The sequence below is a fragment of the Piliocolobus tephrosceles genome, chromosome 13 (assembly GCF_002776525.5).
Source record: "Piliocolobus tephrosceles isolate RC106 chromosome 13, ASM277652v3, whole genome shotgun sequence".
NCBI lineage: Eukaryota > Metazoa > Chordata > Mammalia > Primates > Cercopithecidae > Piliocolobus > Piliocolobus tephrosceles.
The window spans coordinates 47534179-47555896 of NC_045446.1; the positions used below are offsets into that span (position 1 = coordinate 47534179).

General features: G+C 39.7%; 1 protein-coding gene across 1 annotated transcript; it reads right to left on the minus strand.

Moving 5' to 3' along the window:
• Positions 1-18: 18 nt before the first annotated feature.
• On the minus strand, positions 19-20151 carry C13H11orf58 (chromosome 13 C11orf58 homolog). The gene is made up of 5 exons (XM_023230897.2): positions 19917-20151; positions 13516-13599; positions 10039-10099; positions 5229-5338; positions 19-3280 (listed from the first exon to the last, which is right to left on the minus strand). Exons 1-5 carry the CDS (start codon positions 19977-19979, stop codon positions 3047-3049), a joined length of 552 nt encoding a protein of 183 aa, XP_023086665.1. The 5' UTR covers positions 19980-20151; the 3' UTR covers positions 19-3046.
• Between the last annotated feature and the right edge of the window lie 1567 nt (positions 20152-21718).

Genomic DNA, 21718 nt, shown 5'->3' on the forward strand with positions numbered 1-21718 from the left:
GTATAAAGGAGGAGTTGGTTAGAAGGGAATTTTTTTATTGAGTGATTTTAGAAGATGTTTTGGATATTGCAAGTATATAGGATGTGGTTGTGTTGGAAACAAGTAATGGAACCAAAGCCCTGTGTGTAAGTAGTCACTGAAGCTAACCAGGTAGCTGAAATTTCTTTCCCCCAAATTTACTCAAAGAATGTGACCTTTGTGCTCTCAAACTATGGTTCAGGCACTCCAGACTTTTTTTCTGTACCTTCAATTCTCTCAGATTTAAAAAATTATACTAGAGAAGAGGACTTTTGCCTATGAATACAAACAACATTGCAATCTGTATCCAAAAACATTCTTTTCAATAGACTGTTAGGTTATGGGTACAAGTAAACACTTTGATATAAGGCAAACATTTAAAAGTGCATTTCAGGTATTAAATTATGAATGATATGGAACAGATGCCATTAAACTTTCCACTGAATAGTGTTTCATGGCACAAAAATAATCTATTTTCCTGATACTTTTTTAGTATGGATACCAAGACAGCATGACATCAGTTGTCTTCTAATTTTGTTCCAGTTTGATTTTAAAAACCCACATGTTCATGCTTAAAAGATAGCATTATGTTTAATAGATGCTAGGAAACCAGGCCACATGGACCAACCTACCTAAATTTACTCTAACCCTGATTTTTTTTTAACACCCAATACATGAATTAATTGAAATCTGGATTTCTCTGTAAGGAGATGCAGAAAGTCTTATAGTGTATAGTTATTTTAAAACAAGGTGCTCCTATTTACTTATCAGAAACAAGACCATATCAACAACCCAACATTTAAATAATGAACTGATGAAAATACTTTTAAAAACCATAAAACTCATCTCTATCACATTCTTAAGTAAAAATCAATCTTCATTCTCTTAGTTATAAGCAATCCCACAGACATTTGGAAAATCAGAGGGCAAACTAAAATTGTTGAATAAAGCCCAACTTTTTCAAACTAAGTATTTGTTAAATGTCATATGTATTGTCTACCATCAAGTGATTCAATATTTTACTATAGAGGATAGCATCTATTTTTGAAAAATGTGAGAAATTAAAAAAAAAAAACAACAAGGCAACAACTTTGGGGTCCGAAACATGAAATATACTGTAAGATATAGTCTACCAACCAGAAATCACCTGTTTTACTTGCTACTTGCTAAATTTCTCTAACGCATTCTAAATTATTTTATTTGATTTTTTTTTTTTTTTTTTGAGATGGAGTTTTGTTCTTGTTGCCCAGGCTGGAGTGCAATGGTGCGATCTTGGCTCACTGCAACCTCTGCTTCCAGGGTTCAAGTAATTCTCTTGCCTCAGCCTCCGGAGTAGCTGGGATTACAGGCTTGCAACACCACGCCCAGCTAATTTTGTATTTTTAGTAGAGATGGGATTTCTCCATGTTGGTCGGTCTGGTCTCCTGACCTCAGGTTATCCACCTGCCTCGGCCTCCCAAAGTGCTGGGATTATAGGCATGAGACACCGCACCTGGCAACACATTCTAAATTTCAAAGTGACATAAGAATAATTTTTACAAATTCCAACACTCCAAGGCTGGGCACAGTGGCTCACACCTGTAATCCCAGCACTTTGGGAGGCTGAGGCGGGTGGATCACAAGGTCACAAGATTGAGACCATCCTGACTAACACCATGAAACCCCATCTCTACTAAAAATACAAAAAATTAGCCAGGCATAGTGGCACATGCCTGTAGTCCTAGCTACTCAGGAGGCTGAGGCAGGAGAATCGCTTGAACCCAGGAGGCGGAGATTGCAGTTAGCTGATATCATGCCACTGCACTCCAACCTGGGTGACAGAGTGAGACACTGTCTCAAAAAAAAAAAAAAAAAAAAAAAATTCCAACACTCACTCCAAATACATCCTTTAAGTATCTAGATGTACAACAGTTCGGCTCACAAACAGGTGGGATTAAAGCCTTTGAACTTGTTACTTATAAACATTAAGAATTTGGACCCAATTATCCAAAGATCCATTTACTAGCTCATAATGCAATTTGTGTTAATCAGCTGTGCAAATCAACCACCTAATAGCAGTAAGATGATTCTAATCTTACACCAGCAGAAACAGCAATAAAATTAGAAAGTAATACTTTTTAGTAATTAATCAATAAAATAGCACTGGGATAAAATGAAGAGAATTTCTTGTTTCAGCTTATCAGTAAGTCTGCTCCTCATTTGTAGATAATGAGGATAAAGGTATCACAGCCAAATATGGGAAACTGCTCTTTATTTAGACCTTTGGGACAAAATTAACTTTGGTCACATGTTACTTAAAAAAAAAAAAATCCAGTTTTACATATTTCTAAATAGATAGAACTAAATGATCAGAGAAATCATTTCTTCTGTAAAAATTGGCCAAATCTTATCAAAAATCTAACATACGATATAATCCAAATTATAAAAAGACTACTTGGGATCATAATATTCCAAATGTATGACAGTTGTAACTCCCATCTTAACAAGTGTGAAAAGTACTTGCTCTCATGTTGCTTTGGTCCAAAAGAGTAGAGCTAACTCAGTAACAGGAAACTAAGTACCCAATCTTTTGCCAAAATTAATTTAGATTGTGACTGGCAGCAGAAATTTCCATGATGAACAGCTCTACTATAACAAAGAATAATTAAAGAATACTTTTCATGAACATATCACAGTATCAAATACATTTTTATAAGAGAAAAATATGAAGGAAATGATAAAATAGCTATCACAAACAAAAAGCGTTTCCCCCATACGGTGAATTAGAGGGCTGATGATGCTAATATGAAAGTAAGTTGAGTACTGTATTTATTTCTTATTTTATACAACTCTTACTCTTTACAAAAATGGTTATAGTCATGCCCATAAAAGTGTAACCCATGGCATTTGAAAGCAAACACTCCTTGTAATTATTTAAAAGGACCTTTTTAAAAATTATAATACAAAGGTCTGTGCTCTATAAGCAGTCCTCCACTGTGCATTATAACAATAAGGCTTACTTTTAATACAAAGACTAAGTGTTTGGGAGTTATGAACCACTGGATTTAACAAACATCATTTTATAATTGCTTTTTGCATCTTTTTTGTTTTTGGGATCCTCCACTTCATCAGGGTGCTCAGGAGCTTGGAGTTCTTCAGCAGATTCTTCTTTCTCTGACTCTGAATCGCTTTCAGAATCATCTGGACTTTCAGGATCAGGTGAATCATCATCGTCGTCATCATCATCTCCAGCTACGTCACCTTCTCCATCATGATCTTCTACCTAAAACATCAATCAACAGGCTCTTTTAAAAATAAACATTAGCCCATACAAAATCTGAGAAAGACCGTAAGTTCTGTCAGTCTTAGAAACACTGTACTTTGTAGCCATTAGAACAACAGCTTTAAGACTTGAGTGGAATTTTAAGAAAGAGCTCTGTCTGGCTAGGCCCAGTGGCTCATATCTGTGACTGAGATTCCAGCTACTCAAGAGGCTGAGAGGCAGGGGGATTGCTTGAAGCCACAAATTTGAGACCAGCCTGGGCAACATATTGAGACCCTGTCTCTTTAAAAAAAAAAAAAAAAAAAAAAAAAAACTTAAAAAAACAAAAAAGAAAAATTAGCCAGGCATGGTGGTGTGGGCCTGTAGTTCTAGCTACTCCGGAGGCTGATGTGTGAGGATTGCTTGAGCCTAGGAGTTCAAGGCTGTAGTGAGCTATGATCATGCCACCGCATTCCAGCCTGTGTGACAGAGCAAGACTCCGTTTCTTAAAAGACAAAAGAAAACAAGAGGGGAGGTGCTCTGAAGACCACATACCTATCTCCCCTCTCCTAGTTTGAAAACCACGGTATTATATTTTCCCGAAAGAAACAATCTTTTAAATTGATAAGGCATGTTAACCACTGACCTTTATGTGGAAATCAAATTGTTTTGCATATTGTATTACTTTGGAGTAAACAGTAGTCACACATAAATTCGTAATATAAAAAGAGATCACTTAGGAAACAACTGAAAAACAAAGCTCTCTTAAATCATTATTTTAAACTTACATGAAATATTTTACTTAACTTGTGAGCATGTTGTTCATGCCTATTAAAAATGTGCCCTGGCCAGGCGTGGTGGTTCACGCCTGTAGTTCCACACTTTGGGAGGCGGAAAAATCACTTGAACCCAGGAGTTTGAGACCAGCCTGGGCAACATAGCAAAAGTCCATCTTCACAAAAAATACAAAAATTAGCTAGGCGTGGTGGTGCAGGCCTATATCCCAGGTCCTCGGGAGGCTAAAGTGGCAGTGAGACTGTGCCACTGTACTCCAGCCTGGGTGACAGAGTGAGAACCTGTCTCAAAAAAGGGGGAAAGGTGCTCTGATGATTAAATAGCATTTTCATTTTTAGAAAACACACTTTTAAATCCTTAGAAACAGGCCAGGTGAGGCTGGGCACGGTGGCTCAAGCCTGTAATCCTAGCACTTTGGGAGACTGAGGCGGGCAGATTGCCTGAGCTCAGGAGTTCAAGGCCAGCCTGGGCAACATGGTGAAACCCTATCTCTACTAAAATACAAAAAATTAGCTGGGTGTGGCATCGTGTGCCTGTAATTCAGCTACTCGGGAAGCTGAGGCAGGAGAATTGCCTGAACCCAGGAGGTGGAAGTTGCAGTGAGCTGAGATTGCGCCACTGCACTCCAGCCTAGGGGCAACAGAGTGAGACTCTGTCTCAAAACAAAACAAAACAAAACAAAACAAAACAAAACAAAGGCCAGGTGTGGTGGCTCACGCCTGTAATGCCAGCACTTTGGGAGGCCAAGGGTGGGCTCACCTGAGGTCAGGAGTTTGAGGCCAACCTGGTTACAGGGTGAAACCCCATCACTACAAAAATACAAAAATTGGCTGGGCATGATGGCAGGCGCCTGTAATCCCAGCTACTCAGGAGGCTGAGGCAGGAGAATCACTTGAACCCGGGAGGTGGCAGACATCACACCACTGCACTCCAGCCTGGTGACAGAATGAGACTCCATCTAAAAACAAACAAACAAAAAAACCCCACACAAAATCCTTAGGAACATCTCTTCTGAATACCTACAGAGACTAGTAGGGCATATACAATTATTTTTAAGATAATTACATACAGAGAGCTTTCTACATGGGATTCTTGATTGCTAGGGTAATCTAATAGCAGTAAGTGGTACCAAATTGAAAACTAATCTTCCCAATGAAAATAAGTTAATTACTACCTCACTGAAGCCAAGTCCACAATGTCGCCGGTATCTTCCTGATAATTTACTGTCCATACTTTGCTGATATTGAGATTCCAGTTCTTCATTAATTTTCTTGTCTTCTTCTCCTGCATGTCCAGGATACTTTAGTTATGTTTCAGTCAAATTAATAATTTACACAAAAACCCATAATACAGATGCCATTATACTCAGGGCTGATTTATCTAATTGTGACTAATTTTACTATGAATTTTGAGAATTTATGCCATAGGTGGTTACCTAATAGACAATAAAATGACTGATGTTGAGATAGCATAAATATTTATTACTAAACACTTTGGGTATTAAATGTTTTAGCTTACTTATAATAAGTAGATGTTCTCCTGAAAGTTTTTTTCCTAGTCACCTAATAAAAACTCTCTAACAAACAGAATTATCTATCTTTGAACAAAAACACTGAAAAAAGCTACGCACTTCTGTTCAGCAAATGGCTAAATAAAATGGTCATGTACTGACTCTCCTTTATGCCTTCCTTTGCATATCAAGTTTATCAGAACAACTTAAACTTTAAAGCAGCAGTTGCCAACCTGTTTGGCACCAGGGACCAGTTTTGTTGAAAACAATTTTTCCATGGATGGGGAGTGGGGGTGGTGGTGGTTTCAAGATGATTCAAGTGTATTACATTTATTGTATACTTTATTATCACATCATAATATATACTGAAATAATTGTACAACTCACCGTAATGCAGAGGCAGTGGGAGCCCTGAGCTTGTTTTCCCTACAACTAGACGGGTCCCATCTGGGGGTGATGGGAGACAGTGACACCCTAAGGGTGTTGCTTATGTCCAGTCTACTCTGTAATCTTGTTTGGCTGCTGTCACTACAGAAAACCCTGTTTCACAAAGACAGGAGGTTGGAAATAGAAGCAGGCTTTCCAGTGCTTTCGTGGCAATCTCAGAGTATTCCACTTTGTCTTTAATCCAGAATGTATGGAGATGTGAAGTTGTCTCAAACATACTTTTAAGGGCACTGTCATTTGTGATCTTAAGCAGCTGATCCTCTTCTAGCATGAACAAAGTCAATTCACCTGGCTTATTCACAAATGGGTTGTGAATCCATTCCTTCCCAGTTTGAGGCTCTTTCGTGGTTGGAAAACAATACTCAAACTCTTTGAAGGCTGAGATAGGTGATCATGTGCCAGGTGGGAGAAAAAAGGTCCTGGCTCAGTCTCTTTTAAAATCTCTGCTAATGTTTGAAACATGTCAAGAAATCTCAATGTTCACTTGTGGCCCCCATAATACCAGTTTGGCTTCGAATGCAGCCACTTTATCTGCCAACTTGAACACAGTTTTGTTCTCCCCTGAGGTGACAGATTGAATATGTCACACAAGTAAGCAAGGTTTTTTTTTTTTTTTTTTTTTTTTTTGAGACAGAGTCTCACTCTCTTGCCCAGGCTGGAGTGCAGCGGCATGATCTCGATCTCGGCTCATTGCAACCTCTGGCTTTCAGGCTCAAGTGATTCTCGTGCCTCAACCTCCCGAGTAGCTGGGATTATAGGGATGTGCCACCACGCCTAGCTAATTTTTGTATTTTTTAGTAAAGATGGGGTTTCTCCCTGTTGGCCAGACTGGTCTCAAACTCCTGGCCTCAAGTGATCTGCCTGCTTTGGCCTCCCAAAAGTGCTGTAATTACAGATGTGACCCACCACGCCTGGCCAAGTAAGCAGGTTTTACGATCCATTCTGTGTCAACAAAATGTGCTGCCAGTGGTGACTTTTTCTAAAAAAAAAAAAATCTCTGGAGCGGCTATTATAACTGAAAAACTCTGGCCAGTGATCTACCTTTAGGAAGCCATCTCTGTTGTGTGTATAAGAGACATGTGTGCTCTGTGTCCATCTTCTCACAGAGCTACACGAACAGATGTGAATTAAAGGCATGTACTTTAATGTGGTTGAAAATTTTAATCACATCCTGCAAAATGTTAAGTTCAGGTGACATTTTTCAACTAGTCAGCATCTCTATGGATGACACAGTACACAGACTCACATTCAGAAGCAAGCTCTTTGACCTGAGTAGTGAAACCAGAAAGCCGTCCAGTCATGGCAGCTGCTCCATCCCTGCATATATCGATACAAAATTCCAAATTCAGTTTTCCTGATATGTAATTATTTATAAGACTTGAATAGTTCTGCAGCTGTGGTGTTGGTTGAAAGCAAAAGTGCACATAACATATCCTCATGCACATCCTCCTGAAAAATGTATCACACAAAAACAAGCATTGTTGCTTTGTTGTCAACACTGGTAGACTCATTAACCTGGATTGCGTACCACAGTGGCTCATTAATCTTCTCTAACAATTGTGCCTCAATATCCTCTATTTCATGAATTCATCTAGTTATGGTGCTAGCCAGAAGAGGAACATGTGCCACCTTTTGAACTGCAGCCTCTCCTAAGAGTTCACAACAGACATCCTTAGCAGCAGGCAGGATCAACTCTTCACCAGTAGTAAAGGGCTTCTTAGCTTTAGCCATGTGATTAGCCACTAAGAATGATGCTCTCACTGCAGACACATTTGATGAAGTGGTGGCCTTCAATAATTCTGTTCTTTGCATTCACGATTTTTTCTTTTGAAAAACGCCAAAGGCTTGTCTTTTAATGCATGGTGCTCGGTCTCCATGTAGTGAAGCACTTTTAAAGGTTTCATGGCTTATCTGGATAGCTGGTCATCATATATTAGACAAAGCAGGTTTGGAGAATGTGAATCAGCTGTTGCAATGAACCTGTAATTTACGTAGGACTCTTGGTATTTTGTTTTAAATGCAGTTTTCTCTTGGCAGTATTAGAGTCTTCTGGTGTCTCATCATTGGGTCTTTCTTCCTTTTCAAAGAAGCTCTCCAAGGACGTTTGTTTTTTTACTCATTTTGGCTAGGGTTAGCTTGTGGGCTTACCAAAATTGTGACTGAGACAAATGCACAGTGCAGGAAAGAGGCACGGAGGGAAGTGGTAAATAAAACAATGGGCAGGCCACATGCAGACCAAATAAATGTCAGATTCTGACTTAGAGCCTACCACTAGATGCAGCTTGTCACTTGCCACTCACTGATAGAGTTTTGATATGAGTTTGCAAGCAGTTGATTTATTAAGGTCTCTGTGCAGTCAAGCCTCTCTGCTAATGTTAATCTGTTTTTGAAGTCACTCCACATCACCACCTCAGTTCCACTTCAGATCATGAGGCATTAGATTCTCATAAGGAGGCACAACCTAGATCCCTGGCTTGCACAGTTCGCAATAGGTTCAAGATCCTATGATAATTCAATGCTGCCAGTGATCTGATAGGAGGCGGATCTCAGGTGGCCATACAAGCCATCGGGAGCAGCTGTAAATACAGATAAAGCTTCTCTGTCTTGCCTGCTGCTCACCTCCTGCTATGTGGTCCAGTTCCTAACAGGCGAGGGATGGGTACTGGGGGTTGGGAGCTCTGCGTTAAAGCTCTCAGATTTAAAAGAGTAAATGTGGCAGTTGAAATATTTTTCCATTCTGCAAAGTACAGGAATTGTTTTTTGCCTTATGCAGCAATACAAATCAATTTGAAGTAATTAACACTAGAAAATAAGAGATCAATTAATTTCTAAAATGTGCTACGTATGCTATGTTAGCATAATTTAAATATAACTTAAAACGTATGCTATGTTAGCATAATTTAAATAACTTAAAGTTTTGTTGAACATAATCTAGGTCACTGTGTCTTATTAATATGTGTCTTTTATTAATAATGTCCAAGATTAGGGTCAGTTTTAAATAGGCAAAAATTTCACTTTTCAGCACACCAAATACCCAAATTCATTTTCAGTTTTTATTTAAAAATGTTCTTCCCTAAAATTATTTTTAAAGCTTATTTCTTCAGGCTCTGCAACTAGTTTATATTCTTCAAAGATTTTAAAACAAAACTTAGTGAATACACAAAACCAGAATATGCCAACTATGACATTATATGCTAATATACAAAGAACAAAAATTCTGTACATACCAGAGTTAACAAGATGAGGCATAAAACCTCACTACAATTAAAATATATGTTCTGAATCAGTAAAAATGGGGACAGAAAAAGGTTAGTTTCTTGGTTAGAATATCATAATGACATATACTCTCATCTTTTAAAAATCAAAGTACATGAAAACTGATACTTTATATATGTAACATGTTTACCTATCATGTACTTCCAATTTTTTTTTTTTTTTTTTTTTTTGAGACAGAGTTGCACTCTGTCACTCAGGCTGAACTGCAATAGTGTGATCTTGGCTCACTGCAACCGCCGCCTCTCAGGTTCAGGCAATTATCGTGCCTCAGCTTCCCAAGCAGCTGGGATTACAGGTGTGAGCCACCACACCTGGCTAATTTTTGTATTTTTTAGTAGAGACAGGGTTTTGCCATGTTGACTAGGCTGGTGATTTGCCTCAAGTGATCGGCCCACCTCAGCCTCCCAACATGCTAGGATTACAGGCATAAGCCACAGTGCCAAGCATTTTTTTCTCTCTCTTTTTTTTTTTTTTTTTTGAATTTAAGAGATGAGGTCTTGCTCTGTAGCCCAGGCTGGAATGCAGTGGTGCGATCATGGCTTCATTGCAGCCTCAAACTCCTGGGCTTAAGTGATCCTCCCACTTTAACCTCCCAAATAACTGGGATTACAGGCATAAGCCACTGCACCCCAATTCTAATATTTTAATAATTTACACAATTACATGCCAAAGTAGAATATCCTGAAACATGAACACACACTTCATATTCTGAATTTAGCACTTCTGTTTTAATTACATTTTACTTTCTTACCTGTTCGGAAGTGAGATGTTGATTTGTGATCTCCTATAACAAGACGACCAGTATGTTCTTTCTATAAGAAGGTTGAAAATGTATTAGCATTTGAGACCCTAATTTAACCTTACTGGGTATCTACTATGTGCTGAAAACTATTCTAGGCTTCTGGGACACAGTGAAGACAAAAAATTAAATTAGAATCTCTGCCTTTAAGGATCTCACATTCTAGCAAGGGTAGGAATGGGGAAGGGAGACAGGCAAACATAATCGCTATTTATACTACGTTAGAAGGTACTAAGTGTGATTAAAACAAAACAGACCTGAGTAAGGAGTAGAGCAGGTTGGAATTTTAAATAAGATGAATAGATAACTAGAAAATTGGGTCAATCTAAACATTTCCTTTCCTAAAGGCCAGTTAAATGACTTGCTTTAACTTCCCACCTGCTCTTTCTGCTGCCTCAAGTATATCTCATGGAGAGAAAGCAAATGAGATTTAGCTAGACAAAAATGAAATAATTAAAACTTATCATGTATCATATAAAGTGATAGATCTTATTACAGTATATCACAATCATTAGCTATCTCTTTACTATTTGACAATAAACTACTAATCTCAACTTGTCAAAAATAACAATTTAAAACAATCCTGTACTCTAAACATAAAAATACATCTGATTCAATATTACCAACTGATTAAACTGCATAATTACTCTCAATTTAATCAGTTCTATCCACTCTTTATGGTTCATATTTAGTTTCATAAGTGCTCATTAAAACACCGTGTGAAGGTGAGAATAAATGTAACTTTGGAAAGCAATCTTAACCAATCATCTGTGAAGATATAGTAACAAACCTTCCTATTGTGAAAAAATAGCAGGTACAGTCTCCATACACAAAAATGATATTACTGGAAAACTTCAAGCGTTAATGCTCATTGCTTTATGTGCCATTAACACATAAGCAAATCAATAATTCAGTGTGTTACTTGTTTAGGTTGCAAAACTGACAGCCATTAACAAGATTTTAATATAACAGCATCAAGTTATTCCAGGATGATGACAGTATTGCACTGATCTATTCATATGCTCTTAGCTGGTTCTTCCTGTGACCAATATTCATGATAGCTGGCTAGGATTACAAATATACTTTGTGGCCACAAAATGGAATAAATCTAAACAGTCCACATGAAGATTAAAGCTACAATCTTGGCGTCACAAAGAATTTAATCTATGGGCCAGGTGCAGTGGCTCATGCCTGTAATTCCAGCACTTTGGGAGGCCGAGGAGGGTGTATCACAAGGTCAGGACTTCAAATGGTGAAACCTTGTCTCTACTAAAAATACAAAAATTAGCCGGGCATGGTGGCAGGCACCTGTAATCCCAGCTACTCGGGAGGCTGAAGCAGAGAATTGCTTGAACTCGGGAGGCAGAGGGTGCAGTGAGACTGTCTCAAAAAAAAAAAAAAAGAAAAAAAAAAAGAATTTAATCTATACTCAACAATCTATTTACTAGTTAGTCAACTTCCATATATTTTATATTAGGATGTTCTTCCTAAGTACTTGAATAATTTTCATTCTACTAAGTTGAATATGGCCCCTAAACTAACACTTACCTTACATATGCTTAACAAATCTTTTAAGTCCTCACTTAATTTTCAATGATAGGTTCTTAGAAACTTCAATTTTAACTGACTTTAGTTGAAACAACCTATAATGAAAACAATTTTCCTCCTTATCAGTGTTACAGTGAGACAACTTTATTGTCAGTTTGTTAAAAGTTAGTTTCCAAGAACCATAAGGGATGTTAATTTAGGACTTAGTATATTTGCATGAAACGAGAGAAATTGCAGACTATTTTCTATGACAAATTACAAATTGGGAAATCTGGAGTAATGAGATATTATACAAATGCTTTATTTAAATAGGTCTCAGTGTTTTACATGACCTCTTCCTATCCCCAAACCCACTGTTGTAGTCTGGCTAACTCCTTCTCATCCTTTGAGATTCAGATCAATTCTATTTTGGGGAAGCTTTCTTGCACTGCAAAACCAGAGTTAGCTGCCCTCTGTGATTCCACAGCACTATCTGCATGGCTTTCTCACAGCAATTACAATTCCGTATTGTTATTATCTGGTTTCCTCCATTACATAATAGCTCCAAACATGTATTATTGATCTATGTGACCACCCAGGATCCAGCACAGTAGTAAGTAGTCTATAATTGTTGGGAAAATGAATGAATGTATTCCCATGTGTATAACAAAACAAACAGCAGAATTTCATTTTAAGGTGCTTAAAAAAAGAGAAAAAAAGCTTTCCTATTTCTTTTTCAATTTAGTTTTTAGGAAGACTATTGGGACAATGTTAGGAAAATAAATTTACTTGATTAAAAAGATAAGTATCTAGAGATCCCTGTATAAACTGCTAGGATAAAGAAAGGTTTTTACAAGAGATATTTTCCCGGCACTTGTTTTATACAGTTGACCCCTGAACACAGGATTAACCTGTGTGGATCCACTTACACTTGAATTTACTTCTGCCTGTGCCACTCCCAGACAGTAAGACAATCTCTCCTTTTCAGCCCACTCAACATGAAGACTATGAGGATGAAGACCTTTATGATGATCCACTTCCAATTAATTAAGAGTCAATTATTTTCTCTTCCTTATAATTTTCTTGATAACATTTCCTTTTCTTTATTGTAAGAATACAGGATATAATAACACCCAAAATATGTGTTAACTGGTAATTATGTTATCAGTAAGACTTCCAGTCAACAGTAGGCTATTAGTAGTTAAGTTTTTGGGAAGTTGAAAGTTATATGCAAACTTTTGACTGCCTGCAGAACCAGCACCCCTAACCCCCACATTGCTCAAGGGTCAACTGTACCTTCTATTAACGTTAACCAAACTGACAGGCATTTCAAAGTATCTTGAACACTTTTAAAATTAAGGTTCCCCCCGCCCCCACCCCCGGTCCTTGGTGTTCTACACATTCAGAGAGACTTCTCCATTTAGTAACAAACTATAGAAATAATCTCTGAAAGTGTAGTCTTAAAATTAGGTTTTTGATAAAGGATATTCCTGTAGTTACTACTTCAAAGGCTGGTGGGAGCTATAAAATATGACAGGCTTTTCACTTTGGCCAGAGGTTCCCACAAGATAACCTACCCAGAAGAAATATCTTCTATCAAACCATTGGGCCAACACATGGCAAATCATAAACTTTGACATGTTTTTTCTCCTATACGGCCTCCTTGAGCCAAATTTTTCTCTGTGCAGTCTTCAAACTTTATGGACAGAGAATCCTAGAATGGCTCAAAAATAATATAAATTTTATGTGCTTGGTTAGAGCAGACGTATTTCCCAAAGCCAAAATAAATCACAAAGAACAGGAAAATGGAATCCAACTATATTCAGTCCTTCTTACTTAGCATACACAAAAATGGCAATATTTTCACAGAAAAGGTAAAAATGCACACCATCTGATGCTTACCTTTCCTGCACCCATAAGTCTCAAGAACTTTTGTTTTCTCTCTTCATTACCCAAGTCTGCTGCCTCCCAATTGCTAGATCCCAGCTGGAAAAGAAATTGGTTATTTATTTTATTTTTTTGCATAAAAATAAGTGTTACAAAATCTAAAGTCTACCTGTAACTCCTAAGTTTTTTTTTCCCTGTCAGTTGTAACTATAAACAGGGTTCGTTTTTCTTGTTTAGGAAGTTAAGCATATTCATCACATTCAAATTTACTCCTTTTCTATTACCTCACAGCAGAATCCTTTAGTTCTTCTGCAGTCAGAGCTGAGTCTCAGAAGTTTGCCTGTATCAGAGTCACCTAGAGGGCTTGTTAAAACAGACTGCAGGGCTACAGCCCCAGAGATTCAGCAGGTGGAGCTCTAGGATTTGAATTTCAACAGATTCTTTTTTTTTTTTTTTTTGAGACGGAGTCTCGCTCTGTCTCCCAGGCTGGACTGCAGTGGCCGGATCTCAGCTCACTGCAAGCTCCGCCTCCCGGGTTTACACCATTCTCCTGCCTCCTCAGCCTCCCAAGTAGCTGGGACTACAGGCGCCCACCACCTCGCCCGGCTAATTTTTTTTTGGATTTTTTAGTAGAGACGGGGTTTCACCGTGTTAGCCAGGATGGTCTCGATCTCCTGACCTCGTGATCCGCCCATCTCGGCCTCCCAAAGTGCTGGGATTACAGGCTTGAGCCACCGCGCCCGGCATCAAATTCTTAAGTGATTGCTGATGCTATTTATCTGGGGACCACACTTTGAGACCCACTGCCTTGCAGGGTCCTAGAGCACCTAGTACTCTGAACTTAGACGGCAGCCACAGTTGTTAGTTGAAGTTAAAAATTCTGGCTTTATCAGTGAGCTAACTTTTAACTTAAGAGAGAAAATTTTAATTTTTCAGTTTCCTTTTAGAGCAGTTCTAGTTATTTGTTAGGATTGAGATGTCATTACTTTTATTCTTTCTTAAAAGTCTTCCAAAGAACAAAGAGAAAACGTATTTTTTAAAAGAACAGACTAAAACTCATTCTATTGCAATTATCAAATGAGTCAGTCCACTGAACTCTTATAAATCTAAGAAATACGATGGAATCCTAGTGAGCATATTTTTCCCTACATTTTGAAACAAATGTGAAAACTGTTGTTTTTTAACAGTTCATTATTTACAATTCATTATTCCCAACTGTGCTAAAAATAACTAAAATAATTTTTAAGATAGCTTTCTCACTGTATTGTCCAAAGTATTTCGTCGTCTTTCAAGACATCATACCTGTTGTCTACTTTTAGCTTTCATTGAACACAGATGGGAATTCACAATTTTTCATTTTCCATTCATAATGGCAAGGAGAAAAAACTGACAGAAGGCATTAACTACTATTAGATGAAGAAGGTGAATGCAAAATGACAGGCAGTCATATTCTAGACTAATGATGATAAAATTAACTGCAAAAATCTCAGACTATGAGTTTTTGGATGAGGAAATACTAGAAGGCTTTTCTCCCACCCAAGAATCGACAAGAAAAAGAAAAAAAAGAAAAACAAGAAATGTACTCTCACTGGGAGAGCCATCAGCAGGAAGGACAATATTTTACAGTAAGAACCAGGGTTATTCTATTTTCTAAAAGCAGGTGTGACTGTTTTATTTCATCTTTTACAATGTTTATGCATCAAAATTTACTTGACTTGGTTGCAAATGGACAAAGGGTGAAGGCAGATATGTATACAAGGTGACTGGAAGGAAAATGAAATAAAAATATTCACTGAATTTATCATTCTAATTAAATTTATAATCTAAAAATAAAAATGTTTTGCAATTATGGAGCAAGGATGACAAATCCTTTTTCAACACAAAATTGTAAGCAATAGAAGGTTTCAAAAATTCTTCAAGTATTGTATTTTGATGATGCAAATGCGAGACGGGTTTGAACTTCGAGGGTCCCTTATAAGTGGATTTTTTTCAACCAAATGCAGATTCATCCCAAGTATATGGAAGGCTGATTTTTCCTATTCTCAGGTTCCACGGGGTGGCTGCGGGACTTGAGTATGCAAGATTTGCCAAGGAGGTGGGTGGGTCCTGGAACCAATCCCCTACATTTAGCATACTGAAGGATGACTATATGTACATCAAAATCAGGAAAACAAAGAATATAAATTTTGGTTTGCTATTGTTAAATTCACATTAAAATTCCTAATAAAGTTGTTTTGCACTATCTCCCTTTATTCTTATTTCTAAAAATTGTTTGTAAAAGACTAAAAGAATATTAAAAAAAACACTATTTCCCCTGAGCATATGAGAGTTAAAGCATTTGTACCAACCTGGACCCATTTGCGCTTCTAAATTCTCATTAGTGGAAGGGCTTATATGCTCTTCTAATTTTGGTTCCCTAAGTTCCAAATCTCTACTTCTTTCCACCTGACCCCCTCATATATTTTTATAGGCCATTTAGTTCTTAACTATTTCTGGCTCAATATAGTTAAAGTAATGGTGAAGCTTCAGTTCTGACTCTCACTAAATCACTGGCTCTATAAGCCAGGATCTGACATTTAACTTAATTTTAACTCATCTATAAAGAGATGCCTTTTTAAAAGACTGTCTTAAGACACTGAGGCACAGAGAGGCTAAGTGACTTGCTTTGATCCTCTGACCATCCTGTTTTTTTTCCACATCATACTGTCCATGATCAAATGAGACAGATGAAAGTGGTCTATGAACTCAGTTATACAAATGTACAGCATTAAGTTAAAAAAATTGTGTAAAAACCAACTTTCTTGATTCTGCTTCTATTAAAAGAGTAAAACATCTTCAGTGTTTATATAAATAACCCTGTCATCTACAACTTCTAATCCCAATGTTTTAAGGAAATAACATTAAGTCCTGCCAGTTCTTCTTTTCAAAGCAGCACTCTGGGACCGGACTGGCATCAGGAACTGGTTTCATGGAAGACAATTTTTCCACTGAGAGGATGTGATAATTTCAGGATGATTCAAGTACATTACATTTATTGGGCACTTTATTTCTATTATTACTACATTGTAATCTATAATGAAATAATTATACAACTCACCATAATGTAGACTCAGTGGAAGCTTTGAGCTTGTTTTCCTAAAACTAGACAGTCCCACCTGGGGGTAACGGGAGACAGTGACAGATCATCTGGCATTAGATTCTCATAAGAAGTGTGCAACCTAGATCACTGGCATGTGCAGTTCACACCAGGGTTCATGCTCCTATGAGAATCAAATGCCAACAGGAGGCAGAGCTCAGGTGGTAATGCAAGCCATGGGGAGTGGCTGGAAATACAGATGAAGCTTTGCTGGCTGGCCCACAGCTCACATCCTGCTGTGCAGCCTGGTTCTGTGGCCCAGGGGTTGGAGACCCCTGCGTTAAAGTGCAACAGTGAGTAGCTTGTCCAAATGCTGCTTTCTGAAAAGCACGTGGGTGCACTATACATTTTAAGAGAGGTTCCTTAGCAGTTACTCACCACTCTTCCCACTTCCTATAAGATAGCTTTCATTTCTCCACTCCAAGCCACTGAAACTACTTTTAAGTTGTCTTCATCTTTAATACGCTTTCCTACAGAACTGCAATCAATTTACCTCCTCAATACATACCCTGGTGACTCTTAGAATTTACTCCTACATTGTCAGCATTTTTCTAGAGTTGTATTCTGTGATTTATTATCTACTTTTAATATTAAAAAAATGTTTTGTTACTCCAATTAGATGTGAGGTCAATGGGCATAAGAAAACTTCAGGCCGGGCGCGGTGGCTCAAGCCTGTAATCCCAGCACTTTGGGAGGCCCAGATGGGCGGATCACGAGGTCAGGAGATCGAGACCATTCTGGCTAACACGGTGAAACCCCGTCTCTACTAAAAAAAAATACAAAAAACTAGCCGGGCGAGGTGGCGGGCGCCTGTAGTCCCAGCTACTCGGGAGGCTGAGGCAGGAGAATGGCCTGAACCCAGGAGGCGGAGCTTGCAGTGAGCCCAGATCGCGCCACTGCACTCCTGCCTGGGCAACAGAGTGAGACTCCATCTCAAAAAAAGAAAAAAAAAAAAAAAAAGAAAACGTCAATGATCTCTTACATACCGTGAATGCTCATTAGAAACTGTTTCCCAACTATATGTTACAGCTAGATTTTTTTTTTTTGAGACGGAATCTTGCTCTATCGCCCAGGATGGAGTGCAGTGGCTTGATCTCGGCTCACTGCAAGCTCCGCCTCCCAGGTTCACATCATTCTCTGGCCTCAGCCTCCCTAGTAGCTGGGGCTACAGGTGCCCGCTACCATGCCCGGCTAATTTTTTAAATAGAGACGGGATTTCACTGTGTTAGCCAGATGGTCTTGATCTCCTGACCTCGTGATCTGCCCGCCTCGGCCTCTCCCAAAGTGCTGGGATTACAGGTGTGAGCCACTGCACCCAGCCTGCTAGTTTTTTTTTTTTTCTTACAACAGCTTGGAGGTATTTTAATGAATGTATTACTTAAGGTTAAAAAAAATTTTTTTTAAGTACTGGCTGGGCGAGGTGGCTCACACCTGTAATCCCAGCACTTTGGGAGGCCGAGGTGGGCAGATTGCTCGCGTCTAGTAGTTGGAGACCAGCCTGGGCAACGTGGCAAAACCCGGTCTCTACTAAAAATACAAAAAATTAGTTGGGTGTAGTGGCGCACACCTGTAGTCCCAGCTACTGTGGTGGTCATGTGGGGAGAGGGTGTTGAAGCAGGAGGATCACTTGAGCCAGGGAGGTGGAGGCTGCAGAGAGCACTGATTGTGCCGCTGCACTCCACCCTGGGCGACAGAGAGAGACGCTGTCTCACCTGTCTCAAAACAAAAACAAAACCCAGGTACTTAAAGATACGCTTACATGATTGGGAAAGGTCTTAAAGGTCGTCTAGTTTAAACTGATCTCTTCCGAAGCTGTAAACTTAATGACTTAATCCCTTTAACTTTGTGAAATTTCGTATCACCTGGAGATTTCTGTCAAGCTAAAAGATACTTCCAAACAGGTGTCTGACATCCTAGCAATCAAGTCACATTTAAAGATCAGGAGGAAAACAATGTTAACAGCTTTTTAAGTGAGCCAGGTTACTGAAAAACGTGAATCAATTCCTGACAAAACCTGAATTACCATATTAACAAGATCTAAAAGCCAGTAGCAGAAACAACAGAGAGCAAGAATAAACTTCTCTAGATGCCCATTCATCTCCACATCTTTACTGATAGCTAATCTTTCTGCAGAGCTGAAGTCGATTCCTTTAAAGACCCTTACTATTCTGGTCCTCGCCCCACCTCCCACTCAGAGGGGCAGGTCTTAACACCATCTCATTTGCTACAAAGTAGTATTCAGTAGGCTTTTAAAATTTTATGAAAAGCACTGAAATAGAAAAATTTAAAGCTCTATGTATTCAGAAATTTACAGTACTTTAAACAAAACCGAAAAAAACTGAGATATCCCTTCAGCATCCTTAAAGATGACCTCTCCGCTCCCTCTCCAACAATTTCCCCATCAACGTTGCCAAGACATTTATCCATTGTATGAAGGACCTAGTTTTACGTTTACTGGTTACCTACTGTTTCCATGACACTGCGCTACGAGCTAGGGCAAATATACAAAAAGGCCTAAAATAAGCATCATATTTCTCTCCGAATTCCCAACACCCGGCACTGCAGTAAATATTTAATAGGTTACTTTAAGGGATAAACCGTTTGCTATTAAAACCTATGAGGTGGGGGGCTGGAGAAGCGAACGGCATTTGATGGGGAGACGAGGTAAGAAGAACGAGGTATTAATATCCGACATCAAAATGGGCTTCTAGGTCTCAACGTCTTAGACCTCACCACCAAAGCCAGTACCAAATTACACCCGTGGCACAATTTTCGGCTCAATACTGTTCTCGGTTTACCCTTACTAGTGCAGCTAAAGTTAACTATCAACGGCACATTGCAAAAATCATCCAGGCAGGAAAATCTGTCCAAATGTGCACGAACATTTCGACATTGTCACAGGAACATTTAGAATCCAAAACAGGGAGAGTCTTGCCGTCTCTATCGTGAGTAGAAAGGCCCGAGAAAGCACCCTCATCGGCCCCCCAAAACGCACGTAAGAAATCCCTTGACTAAGCTCTTTCACTCCTCGACCCTCTCAGAATTTCCTTCCTCAATCCCCTTTCCTACGCAGGTCTTCGGCTCCCAGCGTGTGGGCCTCTTCAAACCTTCTGACCCTCATAAAGATTAAGGGAGACATTTCCCACTCATTCTTCTGGTTTCTCCCCTGGGCTCTCCCGCTGCAGGCCACCTCAGGCGCGACCTCCTCCAACCACCCTTCCTGGCCTACTCCAGCCTTTAGTAGGCCTCAACCCTCTGCCACTCCGCCATTGTTATTTACATCGTCATCTGGGGAGGCCGAACGCTTCACCCCATGCGGGTGAGACTCTCTGGCAGCACTCATCCTTGCAGGGATCCCGACGAAAAATGCCGAACCCTCTAGCCGCTCTGCCCAGCCGCAACACCAGCAGCCTGCAATCCACCACCGGCCCAAGCAGCGCCACTCCAGAACGCAGAGCCCCTCCGGGCCTTCTCTGCGACAGTCGTCACCGTTGCGGCCCCTCGCCGCCCCGGGGCACTTTGGGAATTGTAGTTTTCTGATTCACGGCATACTGGCCCGAATAACAAAAATGTGTCGGTGACTAAAACTACAATTCCCAGGAAGCCCGGAGGCTCAATTCGCGCTGTGTGGCGGGAGTGCCCTCAGAGGCCCCGCCTTTGGCTGGTGGAGGGAGCGTTCCAGCGGATGAGTATGGCGGTGAGCGTTGACTGAGAGCTTCGTCGCCACAGGAGGTGGCTTAGAGGGCTTTTTGCCTTTCACCGTGCGATGCTGCCCTACTGGCAAATGTATCATCGTAACTAGGCTCCTGTGTTTAAATGTAATGTTTCAGGCTGACTGAATCCTCAGGAATACCCTCCACCCAGGACAAAAACCTTAACAAAAAATGGCTTCTACCATTTCCACCCTGGTGTTCTCCATTGCGCGCAGGGGATTTCTAAGTGGCCGGTGATGCTGCTTTCTAAAGGTTTTGATGAATATTTCGCTATTTTCCCATACAGAAATGAGTTCAGTATGTTGTTAAATGTTGGCTAATTGGCGGTTATTGAAAACGGGGATTCAGCTGAGGGAAATCTGTTAAGTTTTCACATGGCTTTGTGTGAGAGGTGGGAGTGCTCCTCACTGACCTCGCTGCGGATGTCTGGGCACCGTACGGTAGGGGCCTTCACCAAGCAAAGTCCATCCCTGCTACATAAGCCCGCCCCTTTTTAAAAAGTAATTATTGAGATGAAATTCACACATAAAAACCATCTTAAAGTGTACAGTCCAGTGGCACTTAGTACAGTCACAATCGTGTGCAGCTGTCACCTCTGATTCCAAGACGTTTCACCACTCCAAAAGGAACCCCAATGCCTGTTAGCAATCCCTCCCCATTTCTCGCCCTCTCTAGATTCAAGTGATCACTCCTCTACTCATAAAGCCTTGCATTTAAAAGTATTTATTGTTAAGATACTGGAGACTATCTCCTACTTTATCAAGGTGTCTGAATCTGTAACCAGGTCTGAACTTAACTTTCTGTCAGAATCCTTGTCCTTAGTAATTCTGAAGCTTTCTCACCTTGAATACAAACGTGATTTTTTTTTTTTTTTTTTAAGCAAAAACTAGGCGGGGGGCGGTGGCTCAGGCCTGTAATCCCAGCATTTTGGGAGGCTGAGGCGGGTGGATCACGAGGTCAGGAGTTCGAGACCAGCCTGACCAACATGGTGAAACCACGTCTCTACTAAAAATAGAAAAATTAGCCTGGGGTGGCCCATGCCTGTAATCCCAGCTACTGAGGTGCTGAGGCAGGAGAATCGCTTGAACCCACGAGGCAGAGGTTTCAGCGAGCTGAGATGGCACCACTGCACTCCAGCCTAGGTGACAGAGCAAGACTCGATCTAAATAAATAAATAGTTAAGTGATATGGATAATACATATCTAGTGTTTCAGAACTGAGAGCAGTCTGTGAAACAATGCTTAGCCATTAGCTTTTGAATTCAGCAATTGCTCTAGTTTGACTGCCTGTGTACCAATATTACTTACCCAGATTTCAGATCATCACTGAACCATTCACAGAACTGTGACCAGTGGAAGGTAGTTTTTAA

Excerpts from the sequence above, each read along its gene's own strand:
- C13H11orf58 (XM_023230897.2), bottom strand. The coding sequence starts at position 19,979 with ATGAGTGCTGCCAGAGAGTCTCACCCGCATGGGGTGAAGCGTTCGGCC. Across the intron at positions 10,100-13,515 it reads GACTTATGGGTGCAGGAAAG|AAAGAACATACTGGTCGTCT; the intron begins GTAAGCATCAGA and ends ACCTTCTTATAG. Across the intron at positions 5,339-10,038 it reads AACATCTCACTTCCGAACAG|GAGAAGAAGACAAGAAAATT; the intron begins GTAAGAAAGTAA and ends CTGGACATGCAG.